This window comes from Vulpes lagopus, chromosome 2 (genome assembly GCF_018345385.1).
Source record: "Vulpes lagopus strain Blue_001 chromosome 2, ASM1834538v1, whole genome shotgun sequence".
Classification (NCBI taxonomy): Eukaryota; Metazoa; Chordata; class Mammalia; order Carnivora; family Canidae; genus Vulpes; species Vulpes lagopus.
The window spans coordinates 34377863-34399143 of NC_054825.1; the positions used below are offsets into that span (position 1 = coordinate 34377863).

At 40.6% G+C, this 21281-nt stretch overlaps 1 protein-coding gene across 4 annotated transcripts in view; it reads left to right on the top strand.

Moving 5' to 3' along the window:
- Positions 1–21281, top strand: part of IDE (insulin degrading enzyme) — a 138971-nt gene that overhangs the window by 8450 nt on the left and 109240 nt on the right. Inside the window, exon 1 of one of the 4 annotated variants that reach the window (XM_041743511.1) lies at positions 4505–4795. The exons of 1 other annotated variant lie outside the window; for it this stretch is intronic. In XM_041743511.1, coding sequence (XP_041599445.1) covers positions 4698–4795 — 98 coding nt within the window. In that variant the 5' untranslated portion in view covers positions 4505–4697. Of the gene's footprint in view, positions 1–4504; positions 4796–21281 lie in introns of those variants that run through there. 2 more of the 4 variants (XM_041743510.1, XM_041743514.1) reach the window with 2 other exon arrangements.

Genomic DNA, 21281 nt, shown 5'->3' on the forward strand with positions numbered 1-21281 from the left:
GATCCCAGGACCCTGATATCATGACCTGAGCCAAAACTAAGAGTCAGACACTTAGCTGACTGAGCCACCCAGGCACCCCACCCTAATATTTTAATTATATTATGTAAGTTTTTATATAAGTATTAGTTTATTTGTTTATTTCTCTCACTATAATGTAAAACCCCAGAAGAATAGAAACTTGGTTACTTGCTCTTTCTCTGGTGTATCCTCAATATATAAAGCAAGGTTGGGCCCATTTTTGTTCAGTGGATAAATCAAGAGTAGTTGTAACTGGAGAAAATATGAATTATAGATTTTCACATTAATATTTCAAGTAGTGTCCATAAAGTGACTCAAACTTACCTTCAAGGACCAGCAAGCAGGGGAGCTCAGTGGATTGAGCAGCTGCCTTGGGCTCAGATCATGATCCCGGGGTCCAAGGATCCAGCCCCACATCAGGCTCCCCGCTCAGTGGGGAGCCTGCTTCTCCCTCTGCCTGCCAGCTCCCCTGCTTGTGCGCACACACTCTCTCTTTCTCTCTGTCAAATAAATAAATAAAATATTTTTAAAAAGGACCAGCAAGTCATTTAGAAAAAGTTTTAAAGAACAAATTTATAATTCACAAATCACTTATATATAAACATTTTTAAAAATTCATGTTGCTTTGGTTTTAGATATTTTATTACCATAGTACTGTATTTAAAACTAACATACATTATAAAACTTATTTTTAAGTAGGCTCCATGCTCAGTGTGGGACTTGAACTCATGAACCTGAGATTTAGAGCCACATACCCTACTAGCCAGACACCTCATAAAACTTTTTATCATGGAAAACTTCAAACATACACAAAAGCAAAGAGAATAGTATAATACCTCTCCCCACCCCAGCATTCATTATGCAGCTTCAATAATTATCAGTTCATGGCCAATAATATTGTTTTATCTATATTTTCCCCTCCTCACTCATTCTCCACTGAATTATTTGAATCAAATCCTAGGCATTGCATTATTTCAGTATATATCTCAAAGAACCCTAAAATAAAAAACACCCCACAGCTATTAACATACCACCAAAAGTAACATAATTATTTAATATCATAAAATATCTACTAACTATTCTTACTTTTCTCATAAATGCTTATTTTCCATAATAGGTTTGCTCAAATTAGGATTCAAACAAAAACGAAACATATCATTTGGTTAATGTCTTTTTTTGTTTTCCAATTAAAATTTTTTTTAAATTTTATTTTAGGTAGGCTTCATGACCAATGTGAGGAGGCTTGAACTCATGACCCTAATATCCAGGGTCACATGTTCTACCATATGAGCCAGCCAGATGCAAGTGTTTCAAAATCTACACTTAATAATGTAGTATACATAGTCTACTCCATAATACTTTTGAAACAGTATTATCTTTTGAAAGTGTTACTGAAGTGCTACGGAAAAGTAAATGAATCATAAGGGAACAGCTCAATTTATTTTCAAAAACTGAATATACCACTTAAAACATACCCCCAGAAGCCCTCTTTATTCTCCCCAGCCACTAGTCTGACATCTAATACTATACTATAGATTAGTTTTGTCTGATTTTCAACTTTATATACATGGACTTATATAGTAAATACTCCTTTGAGTCTGGCTACTTTCACCATGTTTGTGGGATTAATCCATATTTTTAAGTGTAGTTTTTGCTCATTTTCATTGCTGTACAGTATTCCATTGTGTGACTATTACCTAATTTTTTTTTATGTTAGACTATTACCTAATTTATTTTTTATGTGCATTTTATTGTGGTTTCTTTTCCTGTGCATTTTTTGTTTGTTTGTTTTGTTTTGCATTTTATTGTTGATGGGCTTTGGATTGTTTCCAGTTTGGACTATTATTGACTGTGCTGCTGTGAATATTATAGTACATATATTTTTGTGGATGCATGTTCACATTTCTGTTGGCTATATAGCTAGAAGTTGAATTGCTAGGTCATAGTATATACATATACACAGCTTTAATAGATATCACCAAATAGTTTCCATGGCCTATTTGTCTGCTATCATGCTATTATCATATTATCTCAATTACTATAGCTAAATAGTAACTCTTATTACTTGGTACTATACGTGTTCCAGATTCTTCTTTCAGGCTGGCTTGGGTCTTCCTGACCTTTTGCATTTTCATATAAGAGTTTATAAACAGATTGTCATACTTGCCAATTCTAAGTCCCCTTTAATACCTAAGTTTCTCCTTCCTCTTTTATTTTGCAATTCAGGTCACTTTTCCTGTAGTGTTTCTTTTCTTTCCTTTTTTTAAAAAATATTTTATTTATTTATTCATGAGAGACACAGAGAGAGGCAGAGACACAGAGAGAGGGAGAGGCAGGCTCCTTGCAGGGAGCCGGATGTGGGACTCCATCCCAGAACCGGGATCACGCCCTAAACCAAAGGCAGACACTCAACCTCTGAGCCACCGAGGCATACCTCCTGTAATGTTTAAAACATTCTAAACATAATTTTATACATTATAAATAATTTCAAACATTCTAAACATAATAATTGCTGATTATGTCCTTATGGTGTGATTTAACATACCTATACTGTGTATTTCCTATGAATGGTAGTTACATTTAGAGGCTTAATCAGATTTAGAAAACATGCAATTGATAAGTGTTAATTAAGTACTGTGCTTGCTGCCAGGTGAGATACAAAAATGTCTAAGACATCATTCATAATCCACTGCTTCTTACAAGCATGGAAGGTTAAAATTCAAATAAGTGCTTTTAGAGAGAGGCAAACTACTCTGGTAGCTCAGATCAGAGAGTGGTTACTTTCAATAAAGTATGTGAGGAATGGAAATGAGGGAAAGTTTTGTAAAGGCAGTGCTATTTCAACTGGGCTTGAAAGTTGCTGGAGATCTGACAAGTTGGTATTGTTATAAGCATTAATTAGCTGTGTGAATTGCAGTTATTAGAGGGTGGGGGTAGAAGCTAAAAAGGTGGGTACCAAATTGAGTGGTGGCCCCCAAAATATTGTCCACGTCCTAATCCCAGGAACCTGTGTTACATTATTTGGAAGAAGTATCTTTGCAGATGCAATCAATTTAAGAATTCGATGAGATAATCCTGGATTACGTGATTGTGCCCTAAATCCAATGACAAATGTTCTTGTAAAAGACAGAATAAAAGACACGCAGAGGAGAAAGCAATGTGAAGTGGAAGCAGGGATACGGGTGATGTGGCCTTAAGCCACGGAAACTGGGATCCACAAGAAGTTGGAAGTAGCAAAGAACAGATTCTCCCCTAAGATCCTCCATAGGGAATGCAGCCCTCACAATACCTTAATTTTGGACTTCTGGCCTCCAGACTGTGAGAGAATAAGTTTGTTGTTTAAAGCCACTAAATTTGTGATAATTTATTATGGCAGCCACAGGACACTAATACAGGAAGGTTGAGGCTGGAATGTAATACTGTGGAATTTTACCCTACATTGCACTAGGAGTGATGCCTCATCTCTGGTACCTCGGTTTCCATCCATCCAAAGTTTGCCTTTAGTTGAAAGTGTATTTTTTTTTAAAGATTTTTTTTATTTATTCATGAGAGATACAGAGAGGGAGAAGGAGAGAGAGAGAGGCAGAGGGAGAAGCGGCCTCCATGCAGGGTCTCCAGGATCACGCCCTGGACCACAGGTGGCGCTAAACCGCTGAGCCACCGGGGCTGCCCTGAAAGTGTATTTTTAAAAAAGATCCCTGCACGTCTTTAATGAAGTATCCATTTGATTAAGGGAACCTCCTCCTGAATTCCTATTTGAAGCCATAATAGGATTCAAAGCATTGTTTTTGACCGTAGTCTTGGGGTTCGCCACATCGGAAACCCACAGGTACTTAAGCTAGGGAGTCACTATCCCTCATTGCACTTTGCCCTAACGAACCCCGCAAAATGGAAATGCAACCGAAAATCAGATCCATAACAATATTACGTTGTTCTTGGATGCTTAACACCACACAGCCATCCGGGAAAAGGTCTGGTTATAAATAACGGTTAAAGTACACTGACAATAGAAGTACTACATATATGTGTGGTGGTGCTTTAATACAGCAGTAGTAGAGAGGAGTTTCTACCGTGGATTTGAAAGCCCGCGGAAGCCTTGTTTCGCCGTGGCCATTCCACCTCCCCGCTTGCTCTGCGAGGGGCTAACTTCCCCAGGGTCCGCACCGCGCTCTAGGGGGAGCCGGCGGACCGCGAGCCCGCCGCAGAATCGTTTGCTGCGCGGCCGCCCGGTCCGCGGACTCGGCTCCAACACCTGCACCGCCCAGGGCGCCAGCCAATGAGGGCGCCTCCGCAAACATGGCCCCTTGCGCTCTCGGTATTCGCGAGACCCTGCCCTCTCTGTACACTTAGCCGGGTACACCTCGCCGCCCTCCCGTGTACGCCTCGTCTGACCCAGTCGGTGCCACCAGCCTGGGAAGGCCTGGCTGCTGGGCTCCCGCAGCTCCGCGGCCAGACTCGGTCCAGCCCGCCGGCTGGAGCCCGCGACGCCGGCCGTCCCCACCGCCCCCGCCCTCGCCCTGTCGGGTTCCAGGCAAAACCCGGAGCCCCGGCCGCCCAGCGGCTCCCGGGAGGCGGCGCGGCGCGGCGCGGCGCGGCGGACTGAGCATGCGCAGTGGGCAGGGCCGGCTCCCGGTGCAAGAAGGAAGCGTCCGCGGTGCTCCCGGCGGCTTCGCTGGGGTATGCGGTACCCGCTAGCGTGGCTGCTGCACTCCGCGCGGCCCAGCACCTTCCGCTCCGTCCTCGGCGCCCGCCTGCCGCTCCCGGAGCGCCTCTGTGGGTAAGCGGAGCAGAGCGCCCGGGCCCTCGGGGCCCGCGAGTCACCGTGGTTTGGAGCCCGGGTTGCAAAGTGGTGATTCAGCACTTAAAGCCGCCGCCGCCGCCGCCGCCCCTCACGCCGCCAGTCCCGCCGGCCTGGGGCCCGGACGCCCGCGCAGAGGCCGCCCCGGGCCCGGAAGGTCGGCCGGCCGGCCGGGCGGGTGGGAGCGAGGGGCCTTGCCGGCAGAGGAGGGCGCCTTTCGGGCTGGTGAGGGCGGACGGGGGCTGTGACCCGGGGTCACGGGACATGTGTCCCAAGTGCGGGGGCCCCGGGGCGCGGGGCGCGGACGGAGTCACCCCGGCCGGCCCCCGGGAGCCGTGCTGTGCCGCTCTCCTGGGAGTCGGCCGGTGAGGGACCGGGAACCCGAGTTCGACTGTCCCTGGCCATGGGGTAAAGGAATCCGAGTCCAAGGAGACCTGCTTCTCACCCTCCTCTCAGCCATGCTTTTTTCCATGGGGACGGAGTTTCCACTACTATATGGAAATGCCTGCGTTGGGAACCGTAAAAGTTTGCCTGCTTGCGCCTTAGTGAGTAGACGAGTATTGGGTTTCCTGACCGGGGGAATTCGGGAGCCGAAGGATACCTTGGGATCCATCAAAATCCATCAAAGCAGCTCCCTTGTTTTACACCTGATACAGTCGAGGCCCGGAGAGATTGTGTGATTTCCCAATTGCAGGGCTTGTGGCTAAAAGCTATATGGGGACTGGGTTGTTGTTTTCTTTTTTCTTTTCTTTTCTTTTCTTTTCTTTTCTTTTCTTTTCTTTCTTTCTTCTTTCTTCCTTTTTTTTCTTTTTTTTCCTTTTTTTTTCTTTTGCCATCCGGTGGCGTGCTCTCTCTTCCACTTCGCTGCTCTGTGTATTGTAGAAATACATAGCCTCGTAGCGAACGCCGAATGCCCTTTACTGTGAATTAAAGAGGAATTGGCAAAGATGGGCAGTACAGTCTTGCCCTACTTAGGTCTATCCTTTGAACCTCTCCTCTGTTTTTAATAATATCTAGGACCTACAAAGTGCAGGGCACTGTGGTAGACCCTCGGTGTAAGTATGTGGTCTGCCTTCCAAGGACCTTTGACTTTTCTGACCAGATTAAGATGCCAAGAGAGTATAGCCAAGCTGAAAAGGACGTGTTTCACTACGGTCAGAAGATGGGCAGTGTGGGCTTTGCACAATTTAGGGCAGAGATAGAAGAGGTGGTCTGGGCTGGCCTTTGAAGGAAAACCAGAAAATGTGGAGGGTGGGCATTGGTGAGTGTAATACAGCCTAGGCACTGGACTTCTGGAGTTGGGGACAGACTGAGCAGATTAGTCTAGTTGGAGCTTTAGAGAATTTCTACAGGGGAATTAGGAGGAAACAAATCTTGTAAAAGTAGAGTAATGCTAGCCTGGCCTTTGAATTTTATTTGGGCTTTTCCAATGCATAGTATTGGGAGCTGTTAAGAGTTTGAGGTGGGGAGTGATCTAATGAAACTGTTAATTTAGGAAATTAGTTTGGTGGGTATGAGCAGGATGTAAGAGAGTGGAGAGATCTGAAGAAAAGAAATTGGTTGGGACTTAGTCTTTCCTGGCTGAACTAGGATAGTAGTAGTAATGATACTAAAAAGGCCCAATGCAAATGAAAAAATCTGTGGAGCTTGTTTTCCCTGCTCTATTTCCCACTATGCAAAATCCACTACAATATGGATAAAGATTCCTGAGTTTAGAGAAAGAAGTGGGAGTGGTGAGCATAAGCAGGGTACCTCTGTGGGTCTCCTTCAGGTCAGAATTTGTTCTGTAGTTAATTTGTTGCTAATAGGTTATGCTTAGCTTCATATTGTCTTCAGTGTATAGAATTTGGGATTTTATTTATTTTTTATTAAATATTTTATTTTTAAAAACGTTTTATTTATTCATGAGAGAGAGAGAGGCAGAGACGCAGGCAGAGGGAGAAACAGGCTCCATGCAGGGAGCCTGATGTGGGACTCGATCCCGGGTCTCCAGGATCAAGCCCTGGGCTGAAGGCAGTGCTAAACCGCTGAGCAACGGGGGCTGCCCTAAAGATTTTATTTTTAAGTAATCTCTACACCCGTTGTGGGGCTCAAACTCACAGCCCTGATATCAAGAGTCAAATGCTCTACTGACTGAGCCAACTAGGTGTCCCAGAATTTGGGATTTTAAAGCATCAATTTTAAGTTTTATACAAAGGTTTGTATGTTCTACTTACAATTCAGTTTTCTCTGTACTTTTCTCCCATAGCTTTTTACTTTCACTGATGAGGTTCAGGGCATGGGTTAAACTGCCAGAGCTTCAAGATAAGGTTGTTCTCAAAGAAGGAAATTCAGGAGATTTGAAGATAATGAATGAGATCAACCACCTAAAAAGTTCTATATTAAAATTTAGTGATTGAGACTAATAAGGAAAATACAGGTCCAATCAAAGGGATAAGGGTATAGTTATAGGAAGGAAAGGACTAACATCTGAAGCTACCCCATATTCAAATCTTGAGGAAGGTAATCAATCCTACCATACAAAGTAGGGAGATATATTAACAGAGATGGTTACAGGGCTATTTAATGGAAGACTTGGGATTTAATCCATGTCTGTCTGGAACCAGAGCCTGAGCTCTTAACTGTTAAACTGCCTTTGCCAGTGTCGAGGCATTCATTTCCTGTTCTAACCTTTTGAGAAAGAGATAGTCTTAAAGCAGTTTGTAAAGAGTTATTTAAAAATCAGCTTCATTGTCCTCTGTTTAGCCATGTTGGATAAATTGGTGCTGTGTGTAATTATCTGAACCATTGTGAGGAACCTAGAGGTAGTAGCCCAGTCCCTGGCAACTACTTGAAACACCTGTGCATCGGTCATCTCACTTTGCAAGCAGCTCTACTTTACATTTCTTTCTTTCTTTCTTTTTTAAGATTTATTTATTTATTTATTTATGATAGACATAGAGAGAAAGAGAGGCAGAGACACAGGAGGAGGGAGAAGCAGGCTCCATGCTGGGAGCCTGACACCGGACTCATCCCGATCCCGGGATTCCAGGATCCAGGATCGCGCCCTGGGCCAAAGGCAGGCGCCAAACCGCTGAGCCACCCCGGGATCCCTGCTTTGCATTTCTGTGTTCTATGGGTGTAGGTAACAGTGGTATGCCAAATGGGACTAAGTATTAAGACCCAGGCTTTAATTGTACCATTAAAAAGTATGTATGTAAGCTCGCTTGCTCGCTCTACATCCACCGAAGGCTTGAACTACAGACCCTGAGATTGAGTCACGTGCTTTACCGACTGAGCCAGCCAGATGCTCCAGGCTTTTAAATTACTTTTAACCAGAAAAATATTTGTCTAAAAGGAAAAGATGCCTTTGTTTATCTTTAATTAGCATTAGCCCAAAACATACACAGTAAAACGTTACATTCTGTCTGCCTTTAAGGTTAGGGTTGGGGATAATCTTACCAGGGAGTTGGATGGGAAGCAGGTATGTTTTCATAAGAATTGGTTTCCTTTCAATTTTTCTATTGGTATTTTAAATCTCCTAAAGAGGTACCTAGATAATCGGCCTACCTTTCAGGCAGAGTGACAGGACTAAAGCACTTTCCTTTCACAGGGGTAGATCCGCTAGGTATGCTGGGTGGAGGCTTAGGGCATTCCTGTTTGGTTTTTCTTGAGTCAGCCCTCTTCTCTGTTCCTTTAGCCATTATTTGAATGTCTGTTTTGTTGTGATCACTCACTACAGTGTGCTCAGCACCGTGGGGGATGCAGAGAGAGTCAGTGAGCTTTCAGACAAATAGTAATTCCTCTTCTTGTGTTTTTTACTAAGTATCTCCACTTTTGTGTTCTGTTGCCTCTTTCAATTTATTTTTTATTTTTTATTTTTTATTTATTTATGATAGTCACAGAGAGAGAGAGAGAGAGAGAGAGAGAGGCAGAGGGAGAAGCAGGCTCCATGCACCGGGAGCCTGATGTGGGATTCGATCCCGGGTCTCCAGGATCGCGCCCTGGGCCAAAGGCAGGCGCCAAACCGCTGCGCCACCCAGGGATCCCGCCTCTTTCAATTTATTATGAAAAGCAGGTTTGTATTTTTATTACAGTTCTTTCTTTTAAAAGTGAGACTTAGAAATTGTTGTAGCATTAAAAGTTATAAAAGCTTTTATTCCCCACAAAGAACTAACTGTATAATTTCTCATTGCCTATTAAAAATGTGTAACTGTTAAAAAAAAAAAAAGTGGGACTCACAAGCTACTTCCCAAGGGGAAGGTATCACACTCTGCCTGACATATTTATTACATGAATGAATGAATTTTTTTCAAAACCAATTTTCTGTTGATTTCCCTAGTTTTGCAAACACTGGTTAATCATTTTCTCAGTTTAGCTTCAAAATTGGAATTATCTTTGCATTTCTTTTTCTCTCAATGTCTATTCTGAAGACCAAACTCAAATTTTGAGTCTTTCATCCTGAAGTTTCTTTCTTTCTTTTCTTTTTTTTTTTTTTTTTTTAAGATTTTTATTTATTTATTAGAGAGAGGGCGACAGAGGCAGAGGGAGAAGCAGGCTCCACGCAAGAAGCTGGATGCGGGACTCAATCCCTGGTCTCCAGGATCAGGCCCTGGGCTGAAGGTGGTGCTAAACCGCTGAGCCACCTGGGCTGCCCTCATCCTGAAGTTTCTTGGAGTAAACTTAAGCTTTCATTACCCTCCTAGTTTAAGCTATGATCATCTTCCCTGACACCTCACATCTACTAGTTCTGTATATGTATTTTTAAATTCCAATATAATAAAATATAGTGTTATATTAGTTTCAAGTGTACAATATAGTGATTTAACAGTTCTGTACATTACTCAGTGCTGGTCATGATAATTGTACTCTTAATCTCCTTCATCTGTTTGACCCAATCCCCTTTTTCCTTCCCTTTAGCAACCACCAGTTCTCTGTATTTAAGAGACTGTTGGTTTTTTCTTTTTTCCCCATCTGTTTTTTAAAATTCCATGTATGAATGAAATCATACAGTATTTGTCTTTCTCTGACTTATTTTACTTAGCATTATACCCTCTAGATCCATTATTGCATATGGCAAGATTTCATTCTTTTTATGGCCAAGTAATATTCCATTATATATATGTGTGTGTATCTTCTTTATCCGTTCATCTATGGATGGACCCTTGAGTTGCTTCTATATCTTGGCTATTGGAAACAATGCTGCAATAAATATAGGGGTGCATATAACTGATTTTTTCCAGGCTTCTGTCTCCCTACCAGTTGATCCTTTTTATCAGATTAATTCTAATATACTACTTTCCTCATGCCGTTGTCTTGTTTAGACACTACCAATGGTTCTGCACTTTGTCAAGATCAAGTCCAAACTTCCTGAGCCAGTATTTAAGCATCTCATAGGCTGGCCCCATCCTCACTCTTTTTTTTTTTTTAAGATTTTATTTATTTACTCATGTGAGACAGAGAGAGGCAGAGACTTAGGCAGAGAGAGAAGCAGGCTCCCCGCAGGGAGCCTGATGCTGGACTCCATCCCAGGACTCTGGGATCACGCCCTGAGCCACCCAGGTGCCCCCCATCCTCACTTTTCAACCTAACTTCCCTCTTCTCTAGTCAGACCCACCAGTTTACTGTCTCTTGTACATGAGCTGTTCATTCCCAATTCTAGAATGCCTTTCTGTCTTTTAATATGACTAAATCTGTCATTCTTTTTTAGACCTTATTTAGGTCACACAATTGTGGTTTCTTTTTCTAAACTTAATGATTTATTTGATATGTTGAAACATCCATTTGACATTTAACCATTTACTACCTCTTATTTTTGTACTTTTTTTTTTTTTTTAATTTTGTTGTCTGATTGGAGAGACTAGGACTTCCAGTACAATGTTGAACAACAGTAATGGTAGTGGACATCCCTGTTGTGTTCCTGACCTTAAGGGAAAAGCTCTCAGTTTTTCCCTGTTGAGGATGATATTTGCTGTGGGTCTTTCATGTGTGGCTTTTATGATATTGAGGTATGTTCCTTCTGTCACTGCACGGTGGAGAGTTTTTATCAAGAAAGGATGCTGTATTTTGTCAAATGCTTTTTCTGCATCTGTTGAGAGGATCATATGATTCTTGTCCGTTCTTTTATTAATGTGGTGTATCGCATTGACTTGTGGTTGTTGAACCACCCCGGTAGCCTGGGAATAAATCCCTCTTGGTCCTGATGAATAATCCTTTAATGTATTGTTGGATCATATTAGCTAGTATCTTGGTGAGAATTTTTGCATCCATGTTCATCAGAGATATTGGTCTCTAGTTCTTTCTAGTGGGGTCTTCGTCTGGTTTTGGGATCAAGGTAATCCTGGCCTCATAGAATGGGTTTGGAAGTTTTCCTTCCATTTCTGTTTTTTTGGAACAGTTTCAGGAGAAAAGGGTTTTTTTTGGTTGTTGTCATTATTATTATTATTTTTTAAGATTTTATTTCTTTATTCATGAGAGACACAGAGAGGCAGAGACACAGGCACAGGGAGAAGCAGGCTCCATTCCATGCAGGGAGCCTGACGTGGGACTCATCCCGGGTCTCCAGGATCACTCCCTGGGCCAAAGGCAGGCACTAAACCGCTGAGCCACCCAGGCATCCCCAGAAGAAAAGGTTTTAATATTTTTTTAAATGGTTGGTAGAATTCCCCTGGGAAGCCATCCGCCCTGGTCCCTTGTTTGTTGGAAGATTTTTGATTGCTGATTCAATTTCTTTGCTGGTTATGGGTCTGTTCAGGTGTTCTATTTCTTCCTGTTTAAATTTTGGTAGTTTATGTGTGTCTAGAACTAGCTCCTAGTTTCGTTGATCTATTCTACTGTTTTTATAATTTCTATGTCATTGATATCTGCTGTAATCTTTATTCTCATCCCCTGTTAGGCTTTATTTCCTGTTCTTTTTCCAGTTCCTTTAGGTATAAGGTTAGGTTTCTTGTTCCTTGAGGAAGCGAATATATTCTCGAACAGTATACTTTTTAGTTTTTTCCTGCTTTGGACCTTTGTAGAAAATTTCTTCTCTGAGTTACTTTTTATTCATTTAACCTTGTTTTGAGATTCACATAGGTATGTGTTCATTGCTGAATCTTATGTGAATATGCCACTAATTATTTTTCATTCTGTTGTTGATGAAGATTTGGGTTGTTTCATTTTTTTCCCCCTCCTATCACAAATAGTCTATGTTGTTGACGTGCCCCAGTACCCAATCTTTGATCATCATCTTTGCCTGCACTCAATTAGGGTTCTCATTCAATCGCATTGCTTTAAATATTATTTGTATATGCTTTGTCCACTATGTAGCCATGAGGCACATGTGCTTATTTAAATGTAAATTAATGAAAATTAACAATTCAATTTTTCAGTCACCCTAGCTGCATTTCAAGTCACATGTGGTGCATGGCTAACATATGAGGCAAAGCAATTACAGAGCAATTACCATCACTGACGTTTTGTGAAACCCACCTGATCTGTATTCCGATAGCTCCCAAATGTATCTCTCTCCCCTGAATTTCAGATTTAGGTAATAAACTTCCTACTCAACATTTCCCTTGGATGGCAAATATATATCCTAAACTTAGGATGTTCAAAACCTGCCATCTTCATCCCCATCTCAATGAATAACATCTTTATTCTTGCACTTGTTTAGGCTAACAACCTGGAGTCATCCTTAACTCCTTTCTTGTTTTCTTATCCCTTAACAGGCAGCATATACACCCAGATTAAGACCACTTCTGCCTGCCACCACCCTGGTTCTAATCACACTTTTACTGAGATACTGCAATAGCCTGTTAACCAGTTTCCTTGCTTCTGCACTTGCCTCTCTATGTATAACTTGTTCTTGTCACCACAGGTAGCATGATCTTTTTTTAAATGCAAATCCAATATCTTTGCTAGTGAATGCTTAAAACCTTGTAGTTGATCCCCATTTTGTTCATATTTAAAGACAAAATCCTTATATTAGCCAAGAAGGCCCTATGGGACCTGACCTTTCATCACCTCTCTGATCTTGTTTCCAAAATAATCACTCTCACCCCATTCCAGTCACACTGGTCTGTTTACTTGACTCAGATGATTTGCACTGCTTTTCCTCTGCTTAGAATGCTCATTTATCGTTGATATCAGAGAGGGCTTCACAGAGAACATAGGTTTTAAGCAAATGTCTTTGAAGGAAATATAAAATTTAGATGAACAGAGAAGGGGAAGAGAGAATATTTTAGAAGGAATAGTGTTTGCAAAAGCTCAGAAGTAAGAATATTTACAATATAATCAAGGGACAGAAGATTTTATCCTATAGGAAGTAGAGAGTCTCTGATGCCTTTTGAACAGTACAGTCAACATGAAAGCTATGTGGTTTTTTGTTTTTGATGATAAATCTGTTTTTTGGAAGCATAGTTGAAATGCAGGCAGGCAAAGGATAAAAAAGCACATGTAATAAGGAGAGTGTCTGCAGAGGATGTGTGTAAAAGATTTCAGCAGCTTTGAGCATAGGGGGAGATGGAGAGATCTCAGCGGCCTAAGGTCTTGGGTCTGGGTGACTTTCAGATTAGTGCCAAGATGAGCCTTGACTAGGAGGGACATTAGAGTAGAGAAGGCTCTTGTGGAGAGATTCACCTCCAGGCAGTGAGAAGAAGTCCAGTTAGGTGAGATATTGGTCCTGGCTGGTTAGGGGCTGGTGTTCTAAAGGCATGCCAAAAGAACAGGTTGGTCAGGTGCAATGGTGAGGCAGTCTTGTACACATTGTTAACCATCTCATAGCTAGCTGTTAACCATCAGGAAGTTAGGTGACCAAAGGTCCTCAGGGCAGTGGACAAGACGGAGCAGTCCTTAAATAGCAATCTGTTTGCAGATTGTAGTTAAGAATTCAGTTTAAAGATCAGAACCAGGTTGTTGAGTCCTGAACAGAAGTGTCTAAAATTTCCACTATTTAAGGATAGGAAATGGGCCCAGAGCGTAGAACAAGACTGAGCAGCAGTGAAGGCTAAGTAGACTCAGTTATGAGGCTCTTGATGTTGCTGTTAATGTGAAAAGATTAAGTAGCTAATATTTACTGAATGCCTACTGGGTGTTTTGCCTTGTATTTGGTGTTTCCCATATGTTCTTTAATGGCCAGGGTAGTTCTGTGAGGGAGGTATTGTGGTTCTTTTCTGTTTTTCAGATAAGGAGATAGAGGCTCCAATAGGTTAACTTGGTCAAGGATACATTGCTGGTAAGTGGCTTTATCAGAAGTGAATCCAGGGACACCTGGGTGGCTCAGCGGTTTAGTGCCTGCCTTTGGCCCAGGGTGTGATCCTGAAGTCCCGGGATCAAGTCCCACATCAGGCTCCCTGCATGACACCTGCTTCTCCCTCTGCCTGTGTCTCTCTCTCTCTGTATGTGTGTCTCATGAATAAATAAATAAAATCTTAAAAAAAAAAAAAAGAGAGAATGGTCAGAAGTGTCTGGCTAAAGAGGGTTTTGTTGTTGTTGTTTTAAATATTTTATTTATTTGAGAGAGAGCAGGAGCAGGGTGGGAGAGGCAGAGGGGGAGAGAGAAGACTCCCCACTGAGCAGGGTGCCCAACGTGGGGCTCAATCCCAGGACCTGGAGATCATGACCTGAGCCAAAGGCAGATAGATACCCAACCAGCTGAGCCACCAGGTGCCCTCAACCAAAGAGGTTTTAAGCATACTGAGGCCTTGGGAAAAGACCAAGAACTATTTCATTGGTAAACTGCAAATAAATTGGAGGGAATAGAAGCCAAATTTCATGGGGCCCTACAGAGTAACTTTGAAAAAAATGTTGGTATTGAATTTGGAGCAATTAGGTAGTAGTTGGAAAGGGTTGAGCAGAACTGTAGTAGGAAAAATAGGGAAGTTGGTACTGTTGGCTAAGAGGAAGAAGCTAGTGGAGGAGGGTAATGCCTGAGGGAAGGCTTGGAGAAAGTGGATGTGAAAATATAGGTGAAGAAGTTAGCACTGGAAAATAAAGATTTGTTCAAACTAGGTCTTGATTTAAAAGGGCAGTTGCTTATAAAGAATTTAAAAAGGTGAGGTGCCTGGCTGCCTTAGTTGAGCATCTACCTTTGGCTCAGGTCCTGGTCCCATGGTCCTGGGTTGGATCCCCACATTAGGCTCCCTGCTCAGTCCAGAGTCAGCTTCTCCCTCTGCCTCTCTGCCACTCCCTCTTCTTGTGCTTCTCTTTTCTCTGTGTGAAATAAATAAATAAAATCTTCCAGAAAGAAAAGGTAAGTGATCCTTAAAACTCTGGGCCTCAGTTTCTTCATTTGAAGAAAGGATTCTTCTAGTTCTAAGTTCTGCCATTTTTCTCTATGCTGTTAATACCAGCTTAAAAAAAAAAATGTCTGGATTTTTTAGGAATGCTCCCAGGGTCTAGTAGGGAGAATGGATTCCAGTTCAGTTAACATGGTGATTCTTTGCCCAACTATATAGGCTATGTTAGATCTGTAGAGTTATATTTGGAGCCAGGACCTCTGAAGAAGCAAGAATCCCTATAATGGTATCACTGGCACCTAGCACAGTGTCTGGCACATAGTAGGAGTTTAGTGTTTGTTGGACAAATTTGTCTAGAGACATAGGCTGCTTCTGGAAGTAGGGAGCTCTAGTCATAAACATGATTTAGTTTTTGCTCACAATTTGCCATTTCCATGCTTTAAAAAAAAAAAAAAATTCATGAGAGATACAGAGAGAGAGAAGCAGAGACATGGGCAGAGGGAGAAGCAGGCTCCCTGCAGGGAGCCTGATGTAGGACTTGATCTCAGGATCCTGGGATCACAACCTGAGCCAAAGGCAGATGCTCAACCGCTGAACCACCCAGGTGCCCCTCCCTTTCCATATTCTAAATGTCAGTGTAGCTAGTAAGTAGTATTTGTATGTGTTTTCTTATTACAAAGAAATTAGAGGTAAGAGTGTATTTTAAAGATTTTTTGCGTTTCTTAGTTATTCATAGGAACTAAGGTGGTTTGAAAATGCATAGGACATAAGGGACCTGACAGTGTGGTGTAAGAGAGCTCTACAAAGCTCAATTCCACTAGATTCTAGTCTTGTTTTGTATTCACAGAGAATTGTTTTTATTTAACATTTTAGGGACACCTAAAATCACCATGGTGATTTAGCGGTTGAGCGTCTGCCTTTGGCTCAGGGCTTGATCCCAGTTCTGGGATCGAGTCCCACATCAGGCTCTCTGTGAAGAGCCTGCTTCTCCCTGTGCCTGTGTCTCTGCCTCTCTCTCTCTCTCTCTGTGTCTCTCATGAATTAAAAAAAAAAGAAATTAAAAAAATCACACTGTGATTAGTTCTGTTACTATTCTATTAGTATTATTTTTCATTTTATTCATGTTTTATTAAGAATGGATTTTTAATTGAGGAAGTTTGGTCCTAGTGAATTAAAGATGGATAGAAAGATAAATTGTGAAGGTGTTGTGGGGTTAATACCAGTTTTTAAGGTTGGTGTCACAAGATCTGCTTTTAATGCTGCTTCATTTTTCATTAATTATAAGTCAGAAGTAAAAATTATCATACAACTAGTATGTGCCAGCATTAATTTAGGTGCTATGGATATAACAATAAACAACAGAGGCAAAAAATCCCCATCCTTCTAGTGGTGAAGACAGATGATCAGGTAAGTAAAGCAAATGTTTATTTTTCTTAAAGCAACATGGAATTGAGTCCATTTAAAATCCTGATGGTTAATTTTAAGAATTGAAGAGCTTTAGATTTAGTCAGCTCTAGAGCAGAACAGTAGCTTGCTCCTGGCATTAGAAAGAAATAAAGCATTTCATGTAAGTGAAACCTTGTCCTGTGAAAGTTATTTGATATATATTCTACATTTTTTAAATGTTTGAGGTAAAGTTTTTAAATTTATTATCAACATTTTTATAGACTTTGGAACAGAGAATGTAAGAAACATAATTTAACATTTGATTATTCACATCTATTTTTTAAGTATAGTTGATACACAATGTTAACATTAGTTTCAGTTGTACAACAGTGTTTGGACAACTCTATACCTTATGGTGTGCTAACCACAAATGTAGCTACCATCTGTCACTGTACAGTGCTATAACATTGACTGCATTCCCTGCTGTACCTTTCATGCAGTGACTTGTTCATTCCATAGCTGAAAGTCTTTATTTCCTACTCTCCTTTACCCTATTTGCCCATCCCCCAACATGCCTGTCCTCTGGCAATCATCAGTTCTCTGTATATATGGACCTGTTTTTTTCTTTCTTTCCTCCTTTTTTGTTTTTAAGATTTTATTTATTTACTTTTTTTTTTTTTTTTTGACAGAGAGAGTGCACGGGCACACATGCACAAGCAGGGGAGCAGAGCAGCAAAGGGAGAGAGAAAGAAGCAGGTTCTCTGCAGCAGGGAGCCCAATGTCAGAGCTTGATTTCAGGACCCTGCGATTATAACCTGAGCTGAAGGCAGACTCTCAACCAACTGAGCCATTTAGGCACCCTTATGTTTCTGCTGTTTGTTTTTAGATTCCACATGTAAATGAAATCATATGGTATTTGTCTTTCTCTGACTTATTTCCACATAGCATAATACTTTCTCGGTCGATCTGTGTTGTTGCAAATGGCAAGATATCATCCTTTTTTATGGTCAAGTAATATTCCGTTATACTCCACACACACACACACACACACACACACACACACACACACCACATATTCTTTATCCATTTATCTATCAGTGTACATTTTGGTTGTATCCAGAGCTTGGCTATTGTAAATAATGCTATAATGAACATGGGAGTGCTTTTTATCTTATTTTGGTGGTGGGGGAGTGGGTATATCTTTTTATTCTCTTTGGGTAACTAGTAGTGGAATTACTGGATCATACAGTATTTCTATTTTTAATTTTTTGAGAAACTTCATATTGTTTTCCACAGTGGCCGCACCAATTTACATTCCCAACAACAGTGCATGAGGGTTCCTTTTTCTCTACATCCTCACCAACACTTTATTTCATTTTGATTCTAGCCTTTCTGACAGATGTGAGGTGTTATCTCATTGTGGGTTTTTTTTTTTTTTTTAAATTAGAAGGAGAGAGAAATGGGGAGGGGGAGAGGAAGAGAGAATATCTCCAGCAGACTCCCCTCTGAGTGAAGAGCACAACTCAGAGCTTGGTCTCACAACCCTGAGATCATGCATGACCTGAGCTGAAATCAAGAGCCAGATGTCTGACTGATCAACCAGGCACCCCTCATTGCAGTTTGATTTGCATTTCTCTAATGGTTAGTAATATTGAGAATCTTCTCATCTGTATGTCTCCTTTGGGAAAATGTCTATTTAGATGCCCATTTTTAAATTGATTATTTGTTTTTTTTTGGTGTTGAGTTGTATAATTTCATTATATATTTTGTGTATTAACTCTTTGGACATATCATTTGTGAATATCTTCTCCCATTTAGTAGGTTGCCTTATGTTTTGTTGATGGTTTTCTTTGTTTTGCAAAGGCTTTTTATTTTGGGGTAGTCCCAATAGTTTTTTTTTACATTTGTTTCCCTTGCTTGAGGAGACATAGCTAGAAAAACATGGGTAAGGCCAATGTTCAAGAGATTATTCCCTATGTTTTCTAGGAGTTTTATGATTTCAGGTTGCATATTTAGGTTTTTAACTCATTTTGAGTTTATTTTTGTGTATGGTGTAAGAAAATGGTCCACTTTCATTCTTCTGCATGTAGCTCTAGTTTTTCCAACACCATTTGTTGAAGAGACCATCTTTTCTGCATTGTATATTCTTGCCTCCTTTGTTGTAGATTAATTGACCATTGTAAGCGAGGGTTTATTTCAGGGCTCTTTGTTCCGTTCCATTGATCTGTGTGTCTGTTTTTGTACTAGTACCATACTGTTTTGATTACTACAGCTTTATAGTTTATCTTAAGGTCTGGAATTGTGATACCTCTAGCTTCGTTTTTCTTTCTCAAGATTGCTTTGGCTGTTTGGGGTGTTTTGTGGTTCTATACAAATTTTAGTATTATTTATTCTGGTTCTGTGAAAAATACTATTGGTATTTTCATGGGGTTCACAATGAGTTTGTGGATTGTAACTCTTTGTTATTTCATTATTAGTGTTGCTGTGGCTTGGACTTCCAATACTATGTTGAGTAAAAGAGGTAACAGTGGACATCCTAGTTTTGTTCCTGATCTTAGAGAAAAAGCTCTCAGATTTTCACTATTGTATATATATTAGCTGTGGGTTTTTCATCACATATGGCCTTTATTATGTTGAGGTATGTTTCTGTTAGGTCTACTTTGTTGAGAGTTTTTATCACAGATGCTGAATTTTTGTCATGTGCTTTTTCTGCATCCATTGACTGAGATGATCATACAGTTTTTATTCTTTGTTTTGTTGATGTGGTGCATCATGTTGATTGATTTGCGAATATTAAACCATCCTAACCTTTGTAAAGACCCTGAGTAGTCAAAGCAACCCGAAAAAGAAAAGCGAAGCTAGAGGCATCACAATTCGGGCTTTAAGCTATATTACAAATCTGTAGTCATCAAGACAGTATGGTAATGGCACATGGTCAGTGAAACAGAATAGAAAACCCAGAAAGGGACCCTCAATTCTATGGTCACTAATCTTCAACAGAGGAGGAAAGAATATCCAATGGAAAAAATACTCTTCCAACAAATGGTATTGGGAAAACTGGACAGCTGCATGCAGAAGAATGAAAGTGGGCCACTTTCTTATACCATAAACAAAAATAAACTAAATAGATGAAAGACCTAAATGTGAGATAGGAATCTGTCAGAATCCTAGAGGAGAACACAAGCAGCAACCTCTTTGGCCTTGGCTGCAAAAACTTCGTACTAGATATGTCTCCAAAGGTAAGAGAAACAAAGGCAAAAATGAACTACTAGGACTTCATCAAGATAAAAAGCTTTTGCACAGCAAAGGAAACAATCAACAAAACTAAAAGGCAGCCTATGGAATGGGAAAAGATATATGCAAATGACGTATCTGATAAGGGGTTAATATCCAAAATCTATAAAGAACTTATCAAATTCAACATCCCCAAACCAGATAATCCAGTTAAGAAATGGGCAGAAGACATGAATAGACATTTTTCCAAAGAAGACATCAGATGGGTAACAGATAACTGAAAAGATGCTCAATATCACTCATCATCGGGAAAATATGAATCAAAAGCACAATGAGATGACACCTCACACCTGTCAGAATGGCTAAAATTAGCAACACAAACATGTTGATGAGGATGGAGAGAAAGGGTAAAATCCTTACACTGTTGATGGAATGCAAACTGTGCAGCCACTCTGGAAAACAGAGTGGAAATTCTTCAAAAAAGTTAAGAATAGAACTACAGTGCAATCCAGCAACTGCAGTACTAGATATTTACCTAAAAGAAAAATACAGATTTGAAGGGGTACATGCACCCCATGATATTGATAGCAGCGTTATCAACAACAGCCAAACTACAGAGAGAGCCCAAACGCCCATCGACTGAGAATGGATAAAGAAGATGTAGTGTGTACACACACATACACACTGGAATATTAGCCTTCAAAAAGAATGAAATCTTGCCATTTGCAATGATGTGGATAGAGCTAGAGTGTATTATACTAAGTGACATAAGTCAGAGAAAGACAAATACCATATGATTTTACTTAGAAGTAGAATTTAAGAGACAAAACATGAATAAATGGGAGGGAGAAAAGAAAAAAAGATGAAAGGAGGACTGGGTGGTTCAGGGCATGATCCTGGAGTTCCGGGGTCGAGTCCCACATTGGGTTCCTGCATGGAGCCTGCTTCTTCCTCTGCCTGTGTCTGCTCTTGGTGACTCTCATGAATAAATACATAAAATCTTAAAAAAAAAAAAAAAAAGCCATAAGAGGCTCTTAAAGATATAGAACAAACTGAGGGTTGATGGAGGGAGGTGGATGGGGGATGGGCTAGATGGGTAATAGGTATTAGTAGTAGTACACTTGTTTTGATGAGCACTGAGTATTGTATGTAAGTGATGAATTGCTAAGTTCTCCTAAAACCAGTATTATACTATATTTTAACTAACTAGAATTCATGTATTTGTTTTTAAGAGATTTATTTATTTCAGAGAGATAGCACATATGAGCAGGAGGAGGTGCAGAAGGAAAGAGAGAGAATCCTCAGGCTGATACCCCACAAGCCCCCCAGGTGCCCCAACTAACTAGAATTTAAATAAAAATTTGGAAAAAGAAAAAAGGAAAATGACTGTGGGGCAAATCTAATACATAGTTGACTTTCTTAACGAATGAAATTTTGAATTCAGTACTTGCACTTTTTAATTTTTTTTTTTGAAGAACAAATAACATATATATGCACTAAAAATCAAACACCCTGCCCTTCAAGGAAACTTAAATGAATCTATTTAATATGTGCCTGACTTTTAAAATTAATTTTTGGTATTTATCAATGTAATAAAGGCAGAATTGTTGTGTTTTTTAAAGATTTTATTTATTTATTCATGAGAG